Source organism: Solea senegalensis, linkage group LG16, assembly GCF_019176455.1.
Source record: "Solea senegalensis isolate Sse05_10M linkage group LG16, IFAPA_SoseM_1, whole genome shotgun sequence".
In the NCBI taxonomy this organism is placed as follows: Eukaryota; Metazoa; Chordata; class Actinopteri; order Pleuronectiformes; family Soleidae; genus Solea; species Solea senegalensis.
Window position 1 is genome coordinate 5,946,807 of NC_058036.1, and position 16,156 is coordinate 5,962,962.

Genomic DNA, 16,156 nt, shown 5'->3' on the forward strand with positions numbered 1-16,156 from the left:
GAATCCCAGGCAGACTTTTATGCATAATTGGAGTAATAAAGATTAAGCCTCAGATATAAGATGCATAATTCATTTAATGTCAGGCAGGATTCAAGCAACACTGAACGGAAATGTTGAAGAGAGATCTCTTCAGAGGTCTTTGTAAATGCTGCATTCATGAAGTATTTATCCGACAACCTTGGGCTGCTCAGAGCAAAGCTTTGTCCGTTGTTGAGTCACTGTCACGATGTGTGGCATCTGTTGCCGAGGCCACAAGTCCAGTCCAGTCCAGTCTAGTTCAGTCCAGTTCAGTTCAGCAGCTTCACTCATGGGCACTACTGTTGTGTAAAAGGATGGGTTAAATGCAGAGGTCAAATTTACTATCACTAATTGGGGTGTGTGGGCAAAAAATGACTAATTCTAATTAATTCGAACACCTGACAGCAACTCAATTCATTTAGGCATGATTATGTCATCAAGACGACCGGCTGCAGTTCAAACTCAGCTTCAGAATGAGGAGGAAAAGGTGATTTATGTGACTTTTAAACGTGGCATGGTTGTTGCTGCCAGATGTTTCAGAAACTGCTGATCTATTTGGATTTTCATGCACAACCGTCTGGAGAATCCACACAGAACAGGCCGAAAAAGAGAAACTGAGCAGGAGTACTCAGTTATTCATTTGATTATAAAACGTTATTCAGTTAATATTGATAACTGGCAACAGTAACTCAAGACAAATATGTCACAAATGTGCAATATTACAATAAACAATATACCCTTTTCTTAACAATGGTACACAATGTCTAACATTCAAAATCAAGGAGGAGAAATGCAACGTGATGTGTTAACTGCATAAGCTGTTGATTAAAAGTATATAAAGGATAAGATTTGGTTTGCTCTGCCATCAGGGTGTTGATACCTGTTTGATGTAGCTTCCCATGTCCCAACTTTCTAAATTTAACGAGAAGATTTTGACATTTACACATTAAGTATTTTTGTTTGAGATTTTTATTTTTAATGTAAATGCACAGTGAAACCAATATAGGTCGACTCTTACATAAGACCACTCCTGCCACTTTATCAGACCTCCTGTGTACCTAATGAAGTGGTCAGTGAGTGTTTTATTCTTAGATGTCCAGGACTTCAGTCAACCTCGACCCTCCAGACAGATTTTCTCCTAAGTAACGTCAAGACTTTACAAGGTTATTTATGTGAAGCTGTTGCTCCGGTTTGACAGAAGATGGTGAGAATGTGAGTGATGATAACATGAATCTGATAAATGTGAGGTTGAAATGTTTCACTTTGAGTCCGTGTTTTTTTTTTTTACCGTGGAGCTTTCATTGAAATGTCAGAAAAGAAAAATGCATCAATACAATGTGCACCAGATTGGTTTCTAATGCATTACAGCTGATAAAGAGAGGATCACACACACACACACACTCTGACTGCCCTCTACTTTATTCATTACTGATGGTTGCCTGTTAACTGACATCAGAGGGAAAGAAAAAAGTATTACCATGGCAACCCTGGAAATCCATTCAGCATCAAACCAACATGTCTGAATGTGATAACATTCAGAGAATCAGTTTGGAACCATTCACTTTCACTTTGCTGCATTGAAATATAACAAATTACACATGCAGCAAATCAGCGCTGCGTTCAAGAACATGTAGGTGTGTGTGCAACTGTTTTATGTGCAGCATCTGTGGATTTAAGTTTCAAATATTAAAGTTAAATCTTGACCTAAAGCTCCCTGGTGTCATTTCCTGACCAGAGCTGGAGACATGGTAAACGAAGGCAATGTTGTGTATTGTAACTATAGCTATGGTTATTCATAAGTTGTATGTCCTGGATGAGCAACCGTATGCTATGTGGATCAAAGCTACTCCTGAGTCTAATAGTAATAAAATGATACTGAAGTATGTCGTAAATCTGCTGCGTCATGCAATATCCCTGGATATAGATTCAGTAAACAATAATGTTTTCGTAGTTTAGTCTGAAACTATTAAAAAAAGTTGGGTAAACATTTAATACTTGTGACAAATATAGATCTAAAGCTAATGTCAAGAGGTGGTTACCTCAGCCTAGCATTGATACTTGGAGACTGCTAGCTTGGCTGTGTTCAAGTGTTAAGCGCTGGTTAGCTTAGCATGAAGACTATTAACTACTGGCTTGGCTGTGTTCAAGAGGTGGTTAACTTAGCTTAGCATTCATTTTGTATGCTGCTAGCTTGGCTGTGTTCAAGAGGTGGTTAGCTGAGCTTAGCATGAAGACTGTAAACTGCTAGCTTGGCTGTGTTCAAATTAAAATAAATCTACTTATGTCACTAAACTTGTTTTATTGATGTAAACAAACAGAAACATGAAAGTCAAGTTTTAGACTCATTTACTGTAAATTGTTTGACAGTTTCAGTTTAAACAAGACTTTTGAAGTCTTCTTGCCGCTTAATGTTAATTTTGGCTAGTATTGTAACTAGCATGTTTGCTAATACAGTAAAGTAACTTACTCATATTCTCAACTCATCACCTATCATCATTATTATTATTATTATTATTTTTTACATTTTGCAAGCAAATAAACCCTTTTTTTAGATTATAACATTTCCCCACAGTCTTACATGTGAATTTTTATCAATATATATATTTTTTTACATGTTATGAAAGATCTCCTGGGTTTTTTTTTCCAGTTGTAAAGCTCTTCATCCTGATTTTGCTCCCAGGTTGGCAGATTGTTGGCTTGACTGTGTGCCAGCTGGTGCGTGCTTACAATTTTTCATGTCGCTACAGGTCAGGTGTGATGACCTTTGACCTCACACTTTTTTTTTTTATACAGTGCAGCAGAGTCTTGTTACTGCTTTGTTGTACAGAAGTAAAATAACAGGAAATCAATCACATACAGTACATGGATTCTCTCTGTGTAGAGGAAAGTGAAGAGTACTACTGAGAAACCTTCAGCAAACACTGCTGTGTTGTTTTATGAACCATGTTCCGATCCGATTTCAGGTTTGAGGTGGAATAACCGCAGTGAAGTTGCAGAATTAAAGGTGTTCCAGTATAATGTGATGCAGTTTCCTGTGCCAGCTCAGCCAGACTGAGGTTTATGCAAGAAGCGAGTGAGAGAGCGCTGGAGGTCAGAGGAGTCGGGACTGCTGTGCTTTGTATCGCTCTGTTATGATTTTCTTCTCTTTCTCCGTCAGCTCAGAGGTGTTGGGCGACATTTGCGAGGTTGGCCTTAATCCAATTGCAATTCAGCAGATTGAAAAATTGGATTTTCTTAGAGAGATTGAAAAGTCTCAAGACGCATGACGCGCTGTGTCTTTAATGACGGGATGGCGGGTTTTGTTATTCACCGCTGAAATGCAATGTCACTTTCCGTGACTGTCCTCCAGTCCTCAGCCGTACAGTAAAGTCACCTTTGAGCTCTTTTCTCTCTGTCTCACTGAGCTTCACTATAACATGTAATCAAAAAAGATCAAATAATAAATCCTCCAGTTGATCCTTTTTTATATAGTTTTAAGCCTCAAACTCAATCTGGACAAAAGCTACACATAGTTTTGCTGCTGTCGGATAAATAGTCATCACTTTGTCAAAACCAGATCTGATTAGTTTCACCTTTTATTTATTAAATAATCTTATCAGTGGTTTTTATTTACTTCTATTTCATGTTTCAAATGAACAATTACATTTTTTTGTTCTAAATCTATTTGGTTTATTTTACTTTAGTGGTCTCTTCTCTTATTAGCTTCACTGTTATTTGTGTTTTTCTTTTCTTTTCCTCATTTCTGTGCAGTCGTCGGTGGTGCTTCGTATCTCGTGAAGCGCTTTGTGTTACATTGCTTTGTATGAAAAGTGCCACATAAATGATGGACGCAATTAAATCTCCTTCAACTCAGATGCAACAACTGTGAGTCTCTTGCAGGTGATAAATACGTATTGTGCAGTAGAGAAGCAGAGGGAAGCCCTAAGATTGTTCCACTACTGAAATCTAATCCACTGTTAACTCAATTGTTAGGTTGTGTTCTGGCGTCTATTCTAAGAGCCTCTGTGCGTGGGTGAGGTCCGAGGCAGAGGATCAGGAAGTGGTGGTGTGAAGTTTTGGAAATCTCATTAATATTGATGCTGATGCTGAGTGTCCGGTTGCCAGATTCTCAATATTAACAGAAGCAGCAAATCCAGCAGCAGGTGACACTGACCCTTGGATGTAAATTTTTTCGTGGCCTCCTCCACAAACTGGACGTTTTCCTTCACTTTCTGACTTGATGTTGTCCTCCTGTTGTGTATATTCAGGGCAGAGCTTCTGCATATGTTTGTTTTCTTATATATATATGTATATAAATTCAGTTTGACAGCACTGGAGGTTTATGAGGCCATCTGAAAAAAAATCCAGCTAAAAAAATAAAATAAAATGTTACATTACATGTCATTTAGCAGACGCTTTTATCCAAAGCGACTTACAATGGAATCAAGTACAATTATCCAGGGGTGGAATCGAACTTGCGACCATGATGTCTTTGGTACACAAGGTAGGGTCTTAACCACTGAGCCACTCCACCCCAAATGTGTACTTAAAGATATAATTATGGAACATTTTTGCATTAATATAGGATTTACCTTCAGTAATAAACTTTTAAATGCTCCTAAAATGCCAGGACTCTTCAATAGGAAGCTGCATGTCCTCTGCTCATGCAAATATTTCACACTAAAAGCCTTGTTGAAAGAAATGAATGAAAATAAAGGGAGCAGAAATGTTTTGGTGCTTTTACTTTGAAACGGACACACAACGTCGATGCGCTTGAGAGAGTTTTTCCGTCTGTATCATTGCACTGAGATCTTATTATTAGGACTGAATGTGATTTTAGATGAATGCCTGTCAATCTATCAGTCGGTCGATCTGATTGATTAATCAATAGATGGTTGGATGGTCAGTAGTGGTCGTTAGGTTGACCATGCTGTAAATACACAACTAACCAACAGCAGGACTATATATATATATATATATATATATATATATATATGTATAATATTAAAGTTAGTTCAGGTTTGTGGAGGGCTCTACTAGGGCTACAACTATTTATTTTCACAATCTATTAGTCTTTCAATTATTTTCCGTCCATGAAACGTCGAAAACTAATTTTCGAACCTGGAAATGAGGATGTTCTCAAATGTCTTCTTTTGTTCTACACTGTCTGAGGCGCTTTAAAGCCTGACAACACAATTCTTGTTTCCAATTAAGAAAATACGAGATAGGAGTCCTGAGGTGTCTTCCTGAACTGAAGTGGAGGACACCGACTAGTGAATAATATGTATATGTAGCCAAGAAACCTGCTCCTGCTCCTGTCCCGTCATGTCTCTTCCATTCTTTGCTGTCCCCCCCCTGTCTTCCCTCCGCTTGTAGCAAGGCTCTGCCAAATCCCCGTCCAGCTCAGCACAGATGCTGTGGCAAATGCTGAGTGTGGAGCTAAAGCAGCAGGCCCAGTGTGGTGCTGTGATAGCACAGTCTCCGTCACTTCATCCGCCAACAACAACAAACCAACAGGAATTTGTTTCGGTGCCAGCGACGCAGAGACGCAACAACGCGGGAGCAACAGTGCCTGGTGAAGTGTGTCGGATCACATCAACGACAACTAAATTCTGTCATTTAGACCAAACATGAAAAAAATGCCAATAATTAAAGACTGACTGATGTTCAGAAAAACATACCTCAGGATGGATTCAACTAGAGGCCTAAAAACTGCCACTGCCACTGCTGCTGGTTCATTTTCCCTTAAATTCCCATCTATAACAGTGTGTTCCACTGCATTTCAATGGGAAATTGTGCACTTTTTAATCTGCAGGGCTGATTCATGTAAGAGTGGTCCGTCTGCTCTGGAAAACAGGCCCTCTGGGAAATGATGCCCACTGACCCCAATGTGTATTTATTTTATTAGAATAACTTTTAAAATGAAACGTCATTTTATTCAAAATTCCCTAAACTGACATTATCCAGAAATTCGACAAGGTCAAAAAATGAATCGTACATGTCTAGACAATTTAACAAAACGATCTTATTGCGATTATCTATTCAATAATGAATGACGATATTGAACTGTGACTCTTTGTATTTGATTGATTCAACCTGTGATTTTAATTTTAAAATGATTCACCGTTCAGCCCTAAACTGAAAAACCAAATGTGTTTGGTTAAAAACAATTAGAAATGTGAGATTATAATTATTTAATTTCTCCTTGTGCCACTAACTCAGGAGAAAAGGGTCAAAAACACAGATCCTCTTAAAAATGAAGAGAATAATACCAACTAACATTTTGTTCTGGTTTTCTTTAGCAGATTAGCTCCTGGAGCTAACAAACCCATTGTGATGAATAATAAAAACAAGAGGAAAATGTGATTTTCTGCCTCCACAAACCCATCATTTCACCACCTAGCTAACATAACTGTTTCTGCTGTGGGTTTGAAAATGATGGAAACAGAGTAGAATACAAAAGGGGAGTCCAAGAATGCTGTGTATTGTTTGTGTGTGTGTGTGTGTGTGTGTGTGTGTGTGCAGACTGGGGACAATGTGAGCCTTCACCGGTTTGTGTCCATTGTGCCTGGAATTTCTCGGTCCGTGTCTCGGCTGCAGAAGTGAAAGGTCGTCATTCAGGCGTCTTCTTCAAACCTGCCATTGTCATCTCTCCGTTCCTTTCTGTCGTGGCTGATTGATTCGCGCTCCGCTGCGGAGACACAGCGTTACGTCACTCCGCTAACTGTCCTCCACTGTTTCCTCTTTTGTTTTACCTGCTGCCGTCACTCAGTACATTTCCAGGCTAAGCTACGGTCGTAGCTTAACTTTAGCCGTTCAGTTGTTTTGCTGTCCTTATCCCAGTACACAAGTTATGCTATGCTAAGTGGCTTCAGTGTATGGCCCCTTTGAACTTGTTAGCACAAGGGCACTTTCTGGTTTAGCTAGTGGCTAGTTGTTAGCATATTTAGCACCATTCCTAACCTGTCCAAAAAATGAATTGGGCCAAATTTTTTTTTTCCATATTTTTGTCGCTGTTGCCTTTTTCTACCATATAGCCAGTGGAGTGTGCGGTGAAAGGTTGGATTTTCCATTAGTTTTATTGAGTTTATTGGACTTTTTGTTTTTAAAATGAGATTGTTAGTTTTAAGACCGGGTTTGCTAGTTTTATTACTTTTTATTAGTTTAATGTTTTTGTTTTATGGAGTATTTGCCAGGTGCAAGCCCAAGGTTTGAGCCCAAAAGTCAATTTACAAAGATGGAAACAAAGCACATTTTCACTACAATCTTAGTTAGTTTTGTAAACACTTTTTTAAGCGCTTTTTTGCCGCACCGGTACACGCCTCGGACTCCAACTGAAGGCATACATGCTGTAGTATCTAATTTAACATGTTCACATGTATTTAAACAATCTGATTGAAGTTGGACTTGGACGTCAAAAATAGGAGACGAGGAGAATGATTAGATTAGATATTCACTGTGGAATACATTTAAAACGTGTGGTGATTTATCCCAGAAGCATTAAAACTAACACCAATATGAGTAAAGGTTTGAATTGTTTTCAACGTCATAGAAGAAGGAATCCGTCCTCACACCAAATGACAGTAGAAGTTGGTGAAATAATGTCAGCTCTGTGGCCTTTTTCCACACTTCACTCACTCCTCCGTCACTCATGGTGTTTTTGACCCACATCTTTTTGCTAAGTGAGACAATAAACCTTTGCGGCTGCTGAATGGCCCGTCCCTGCTGCTTGTTGGACGACATTCAATGCCGCGTCTTTTATGCCCGAGAATGATTAAGGAGTGATGTCATCGTAACCACCTCCACCACCACCACCACCAGCAGCAGCAGCAGCAGCAGCGTTTGCACCGTTTTAATTTGCTGGATGATAAATGATCGGCCTGTGGATTGTGAGCTGGACGGTGCCAAGAAGTGCCTGAAAAGAAAGTTTAAAAAAAAAAAGGCCTTTCTTTTTCATCCTGTGAGTGAATTCTGAATAAAATCGTGACAGGCTTGTTAAAGCATCTTCCTCCTCTTCCTCTTGCCCACACTGCCCCAATCTCCCTAACAATGAGGCAGGATTGAGCTCAGTCTGCTGCAACACCCTCAGTGTGGGAAATTTGAAATGTTTCAGTGATCTTAAACCAATTTTTTTTCACTGGCTGCTGTAAAGGTCATTTGTTTGGTTTCTCGTACAAAAGTTAGAGCAGTAAAGCATCTTGACAGCCTTATCCAGCTGGAAACTGAAGTTTGCAGACTGCTTTTTCTCCAAGTCCATGTAGAATATCAGTTATTTCTTTACATCACGGCACACAGGAGTTGTCGATCCATCGCTGCCGCCGTCATTAACTTCAAAAGTGTTATTTTGTGACGTCAAAGTTTGAAATCCTTTGCTTGGATTGACCTGATTGACATGAACTGACCGAACAAGCCAGCAGTAGAGAGTTAAGTGGCTTCCAAAGGCTATCTAGTGGTGAACTGCTAGACCCAGGTGCAGAATTTCTCCTGCTGTTGTAAACGCACCCGTCTTACACAATTTCCTGCTGCGTTACTCTTTCGTGAACCAACTTTTCCAGACTTAAAACGGCGCCAGTGAGCACATTTCTAACCTGTTCAGTATGAACGCATCAGATTAACAGTTGATGAACAATGACCTATAAAAAAAAAACAACAAAAAAACAAGTTTCCCACTCTTGAGCTGCAGGTGATTTGATAACAGTTTTTTTGCAACGGGTTTAATCGAAACGTGATGTGGCTTTTGTTTGTGAATGACTCAAACCACACTGAACATTTTCTTCTCTCTCTCTCTCTCTCTCTGCAGATTGTGCAGTCTGACTCTGAAGAAGCTGGTTGTGATGAGGGAGCTTGATAAAGAGCTGATCTCTGTGGTCATAGCGGTGAAGATCCAGGTATGTGGTGAACGTAGACACAACACAGCAGGCGTGCACAAACAAACAAGCTCAGTGAAAACCACTCCTTTTAGTCATGTCGTCCAGTATAGTGACGTATTAAGTACGTAAGGCAGTGTTTTATACTTCTGACCTTGGTTTATTTGTTTCATGTCTTGTGAACATAAACACACTCAGACGTGTTTGAGTTTTACAGCACTTTTTGTCGTTTTCCAGTAAACATCACATCCTCACTGGGTTGAGATGTTTTATATGTGAACACATATATATATGTATATATATATATACATATATCTATATATACATATATATAGATATATGTATATATATGTATATATATATATGTGTATATATATACATATATGTATATATGTATATATATATTGAAACTTTTAAAAAACAAGTATTGGCTTTGTTTTTTACAGTGTGTGGAATTTTATATTTTGTTTTTTGGAAAGCAGACATACAGAATAATTTATAGGGAAAATGCTTCAAACTATTTCAAACTAACTGTTTGTTTGTTTACAGGGCTCCAAAAGGATTTTGAGGTCCCATGAAATAGTGCTGCCCCCCAGTGGCTCAGTGGAGACTGATTTGGCGCTCACCTTCTCACTACAGGTGACTGCCACATATTTTATGTAAAGTACATGTTGGATGAGCATCATTACATCTGTTACCATGGCAGCTTCTTTTGTGCGTGTGCATGAGGCAAAATGTTCTGTACATTGCTGTTATTGTGAAAAACAAACTGATTTGTTCTGTTTATTGTTTTTTTTTTTTTAATTTTGCGTTTCCTCTCCCTCACGTCCAGTATCCGCACTTCTTAAAACGAGAGGGAAACAAGCTGCAGATTATGCTCCAGCGGCGAAAGAGATACAAGAACCGAACGATCCTGGGCTACAAGACTCTCGCAGTGGGATCTATCGACATGGCAGAGGTGCACACAGAAACAAAACCGCAGTCGTCCTCTTGTTTTCTACCTCAGATGTAATCCAGTGATGGGCGATATGTCAAGCATAAGTTCAGAGTGGTTACTACGGCGAGCAAAGTGATAGAGAAACACCACATTCAGAGTGGTTTTATAATCCAACGAAGCACAAACTGTCAACAAGAAACCTTTGTCACTAAAATCAGTTAAATTGTTAAATTAAGAAATTGTTTAACTGAATTCAAATTCTAGTAATTGATTTGTTGTTTTTATGTGACACCGAAGCCATTTTTTTTCGACAATCAGGTTTAACCTAACCTTACCTGACCTAAACTAATCTCAAATAATCTAACCTAATCTATCATAATTTAACTTTACCTAACCAACCTAGCCTACCATAACCTAACCTAATTTAACTTAACTTTAAATTAATCTAATATAATTCAACCTAACCTGACTTTACTTAATCTAATTTCATCTATTCTTATCTAATCAAACCTAATTCCATATAATCTAACCTATCCTAATTTAACTTAATCTAATCTAATTTAATCTAACCTGATTTTCATTTAATCTATTCTAACCTACGATAACCTAACCTAATGTAACTTAATCTAACCTGATTTGACCTAATCTAATTTCATTTAATGTAAACATAACCTACCATAACCTAATCTAACCTAACCTACCATAACATAACCTAACCTATTTTAACTTAATCTAATTTAATCTAACCTGATTTGATCTAATCTCGTCTTATCTTGTGTCATGTTATCAAACCTAATTTAATCTAATTTAACATAACCAATACTGTTACACCACAATCTAATCTAATCTAATAATATGAGTTGCTTTTTTACTTTCTTTTTTTTTTTTAGATTATTCAATCATCAGTTCAATGTTTACACAGATGTTTACGCAATAGAAAAATGATTTTGGTTGATTGTGTGTTTTATTTTAATTTACAGTTAATCATTATAGATATAAACAGATCATTCTGTGTCTAAAGGGCTGAACGTGTCTTCCACTGGACAGTTGTGGACAAAACAAATAAGAAAGGACAGAGAAGTGAGTTCAGATCACTTGGTTCAGCTGAGGTTAATCATGACTTTTCCTCTTTTCTTTTTTTTTTTCCCTCTCCTCTTCCAGGTGATGCAGCACCCGACGGAGGGCGGTCAGATCCTCCCTCTCTGCAGTAACCAGAAGGACATGCTGGGCAAAGTGGCCGAGATCTGGATCTTTTCCCTGTCCAGTCAGCCAATCGACCACGAGGAGGCAGCGCTGCAGGAAGGACAGAAGATCAAATGCTCTGGTAGTCTCTCATTACTCCCCAGAGTCTGAGGTTAATCATCATCACCTCGTATATAAAAGTGATAAACAGAGAAGGATCACAGGGTTCACAGCTGTTTTTCCTCCATTATCATACAGTAAAGCAATAAAAAGAATGCAGCGCTGTGTGTGTGTGTGTGCTGTATATTTAGAACCTGGCTGCGTGTCAAATTTAAAAATGGTTGCTGAAATATTCACGAGACGTCGTTTACGCGCCTGCTTTTAATCCCCCGACTTGTCTTCTGCTCCAGACAATTACTCGGAGGAAGAGTACGAGAGTTTCTCCTCGGAGCAGGAGGCCAGCGACGACGCCGTGCAGGGACAGGTGAGTCTGACCATGACATGGAGAGCGAAGAAATTAATTAAATATTAAACATTCAAATCATGAATTTGCAAAAGAGAACTAAAACTGTAAATAATGGAAATTGTTTTCATGACTCAGCCCCTCGCTGCCACCGCCCAGCCAGCAGGTGGTGCTATGCCTTTGACTCAGTTTTCATGTGGACAGGTTTCTTAATCTCGTGTGAAGTTTTGTGCAGATCGGTGAACATACAGCAAAGTTACAGGGCACTTCCTGTTTCGGGGCGAATGGTCAAAATCAGATGGTTGCCATGGCTGCACCCTTTTGAATCCGCAAGACCCTTTGTCAGCATTTCATCTTTGATGTGTCTAATACAAAGTTGTTGTTTTTTTCCGCGTTTTCAGGATCTCGAGGATGACGAGTACGACGTGAGGAAGCCAAAGAAGCAGAGGAGGTCCATCGTTAGGACGCCGTCCATCACCAGAGTAAGAGATGACAACCATGCAGGGTTTTAAACTGTTGACTCTAGAGAAGAGGAAACATTTCACACAGAGAAATGTCAATATTAATGATCTTACAAGGTCCTGAGGCCACTGCACGTCTCCAGAATGGCTTTAATGCTTCTTCACATCCATTCGCCAAATACCTTGGACTCAACTGTCTGTGTAAACATCATTATTCCAAGATATATATATAATATACAGAGCTCAGATCTGGCTGTTATGTTTGGTTTGTCAGTTTTAATCTCGTCAAAACATCCAGTAAAGCTGTCAAGGTTTAAATTGACTCTAATGTCATTCACAAACACAGAAAAAAACAGTAAACAACAAGTCGTGTTGTGTGTTGGTGATCAAAATATTGGAAATATTGTGTGGCGATATTATATCGCTTTTGAGACAAGTATTGTTTTTTTTAGCATCGTATTATAGCGTATTGTGACTTAAATATCGTATTGTGACTTAAATATCGTGATAATATCTTGCATTGTGACTTAAATACCGTGATAATATCATATCACTACTTGAATATCGTGATAATATCATATTGGGACTTAAATATCGTGATAACATCGCATCGTGACTTAAATATCGTGATAATATCGTATTGTGACTTAGATATCGCGATAACATAATATTGTGATAATATCGTATTGTGACAAATATCATGATAATATCATACCATGACTTAAATATCGTGATAAAATCATATTGTGACTTAGATATCGCGATAACATAATATTGTGATAATATCGTATTGTGACAAATATCATGATAATATCATATCATGACTTAAATATCGCAATGATATTGTATCCCGAGTTAAATATTGTCGTTACTCAAATATCGCAATAATATTGTATTGTGACTTAAATATTGTGACTTAAATGTCACGATATTGTCATATTGTTACTCAAATATCGCAACAGTATTGTATCGTGACTTAAAAATCGCAAAAAAAAACTATATACACCCCCCCCCAGTGCGTCCATATAAGAAGTTGTGTATTATTCCCACGTCAGTTTACCAAGAGTGCACCTGCGGCACTGATCTGCGCCACGTTAGCACTACGGGTTTATTTACCATTTACCAGAAACTTAAAATTCTTGTATAAAAAAAATTAATTTGTGTGAAGATTGAGTCCAACTTTCTAAAAGAAAGCTGTGGTAGTAAACTAACAAACTAAGATCCACATGTCCAGATGAATTCTCCCATCAGTGTTTCAAACTCACGCCTCAGTGAGTTCCATCTTCACCGTGAGCTGCCTAACGAGGATCACCAAACACCTCGTAATGACACTTCTCGTATCTATTTCCAGGAGTCATTTGATTTCATTCAGCCGAGGCAGGAAGTGAGTGAGAGCCCCAGAAAGCAGATGAGGCCTGATGAAGCCTGATGCTGCGTGATTATTGATCAGACACAAGAGCCCACGCAGAAAAAAATTAATAAATAAAATCGATCCACGGACAGAATTGCAAATGTATCTACTGCCGGTAAAAATCAGTGAAGTGTAGGAGCTGGCTGCTCAGCAGGGACTACATCTGTTGCATCTGCTCCATTGATCTGTGACCGAACTGCAGTAAATCATAAGTAGGTCACGTCACACACGCTGAACTGTGCTCGTGTGTTTCCTCTCCTGTGTTTTAGCAGCAGAACTTTAAGCAGAGGGTGGTGGCTCTTCTGAAGCGCTTCAGAGTCTCAGACGAGGTGGGTGTTTTCTCTACGCTTTCTCTTTGTTGTTTTTGATGCCTCTGCTCACGTGTGACTGTTTCTGTGTGTGTGTGTGTGTGCGAAGGTTCTGGACTCGGAGCAGGACCCAGCAGAACCACCTCATGAGGTGGAGGAGGAGGATCTGGACCTGGACAGCGTGGAGTTTGAGAATCCCAGCGACAGCGGCCCCGAGCTGGACGACGATGACAGCGTCCTCAGTACACCAAAACCCAAACTCAAGTGAGTGGCTCTCACTGACTGTGTGTGTGTGTGTCTGTGTGTGATTCTGAATAATTTATGGGTTATTATTATTAATGGTATTTCAGGCCAAGTAATCATAGTGCTAAAGTTACATGAATGAAAAACACCAACACAACTAAAATATTCATGAATTTACTACATACTATTTACTACTACTACTAACCTGATTCATATTACACATTTGATATAAGTAATTTAAGTTACCATAGCATTTTTAAAAATGTAAATACTGGCAAAGAATATTCAATTATTCAATTATGATATGATCCGTTAATGTGACTAATTACATCAAAAAGACACAAAAATAAAACATGTTTTATCATAAATTGCATTGATTAAAGCTGTTTTTTTCCATTACAATATAACATAAATACAGAGACTAGAATAATGTGCAACCTATATATGAAATAATATTATGAAATATCAAGAAAATATGATGTGTAAAGGCCTTTATTTACAATTTAGTGCCAAAAGTTTTACAGTTACTAGTTTTTCTCAATGTTTTCATGTTTTTTCGCAGTTTTAAACCCTTATAATTAAACCTTTGACTGATACATTGAAAAAAGTATATTCCATTGGTTTGGTATTGATTTATAAACTGATTTTCAGGAGAATTGATGAAAGTCAATAGAACAGAGGTTGCCAGGTGTCCTGACTTTTTTTTTAAACTAGGCTTTACCTGCTTTAAATACAGCTCTTAAAATGCAGGATTCTTCACTTCCCATGATGCATACCATTAGTATCTTTATTTCATATCGTTCAAACTCCACATCTCTGGTTTCTAACAGAGACTTAGTTCCCAGCCTGAGCTTCAGTGTCTCACGCTTGAGGAAAAAGACATTTAAACACAGACTGAGTCATTCTCTGCAGTGAAGCAGTACGATAACATCTGCTGCACGAGCAACAGTCACTGGTTTATTAGACTTATATTAACCAGGGGTCTGCAACCTGCGGCTCTAGATCCACATGTGGCCTTTCAGCCCTTCTGCAGTGGCTCCTTGTCGCTTTGAATATAAAAAAAAGTTTATTTTCTTTCAATCTTTGGATCCATGTATTTACTCTATCCCGGGCAGGTTTTCTCAAGCATGAACTACATGAAATCTAAATATTGCTTTGTAGCATCCAGTCAAAGAAAGGGGGAGCCATTACTGATGGTCATAAAGTTTAATTGATCTTGAAAGACCAACAACCTAAGAGCTAGACAAAATTTAGACAGACAAAACACACCATTAGCATTTCCGTGGCAAATAGCATAGCAGATGGAGCGTCATCACTGAGTAAGCTAGCAGACACAATACAATATTTACCGTGTTACCACTGTTGACTGATGCTAACATTCTTTTAACATTTATCTGTTAAATGCTTTATGTCTCGCACTTTCCGCTGTTAAATTGCATCAAAATCACGGATACAGACTTTCAAAATGAACTTCCTGTTAAACAAACTGTCGCGTCGACGATAGCTAAACACAGTTGCTAACTTGACATAATAACATGCTGATGGTCCTTTACATGCTGTATTTATTTCAAAGGGGGTTACTGGTTTCATTTTATTCATTTCCACAAACATTAGAAGGACTAGGTCTACATTATTCTGTGTTTTATTTCAGAGTAGCTTTGGCTATAAACAGTAATGAAATCAACACTTTTCTTTTTGTAGTTCTAAACTATCATTATTTTGTATATAGTATATCTGTTATTATATGTGATATTATCGCAATTTTATGGGTCAAATGGGTTTGCGTCTCCAGATTAATTTTATTTGGGTGGAGATGGACATAAACGGCTCTTTTCAGACTAAAGGTTGCATACCCCTGTATTAATTATATTATATATATAAAGTAAAATTTCTTTGAATTAATCTCAGACTGTGCGTTTCATTTCAGGCCATATTTCGAGGGTCTCTCTCTCTCCAGCTCACAAACTGAGATCGGCAGTATCCACAGCAGCCGGAGCCACCGAGAACCTCCCAGCCCGGTCAGTCCAGAGTCCATTTAAACCTTAATCTGAATAACACGTGATTCAGATTATGATCATTTTACATCATTTATTAATACACATTTCCATTTGCATTCCTCTTATGTTACAGTTGGATTACGTTTTACTTTTGGTTTATTGACTGCTACAGGACATTATAATCTTATATGTCAACATAATGGGATATTATAATCTGGTTAATATGGGGACATTGCTGTCCATGATTATTTGCCTAATTTTGAATAAAACATGAATCAGATTGTGATGCA

General features: G+C 38.3%; 1 protein-coding gene across 8 annotated transcripts in view; it reads left to right on the top strand.

Annotated features, from left to right (window-relative positions):
• The window catches only part of pacs2 (phosphofurin acidic cluster sorting protein 2), a 65,353-nt gene that overhangs the window by 34,811 nt on the left and 14,386 nt on the right, over positions 1-16,156 (top strand). For 7 of the 8 annotated variants that reach the window (XM_044048326.1, XM_044048331.1, XM_044048328.1 and 4 more), the window contains exons 2-10: positions 8,798-8,885; positions 9,414-9,503; positions 9,697-9,822; positions 10,963-11,125; positions 11,394-11,467; positions 11,848-11,928; positions 13,588-13,647; positions 13,736-13,890; positions 15,797-15,887. In XM_044048326.1, the coding sequence (XP_043904261.1) occupies positions 8,798-8,885; positions 9,414-9,503; positions 9,697-9,822; positions 10,963-11,125; positions 11,394-11,467; positions 11,848-11,928; positions 13,588-13,647; positions 13,736-13,890; positions 15,797-15,887 (928 nt within the window). The remainder of the gene's footprint in view (positions 1-8,797; positions 8,886-9,413; positions 9,504-9,696; positions 9,823-10,962; positions 11,126-11,393; positions 11,468-11,847; positions 11,929-13,587; positions 13,648-13,735; positions 13,891-15,796; positions 15,888-16,156) is intronic. The other variant, XM_044048327.1, reaches the window with a different exon arrangement.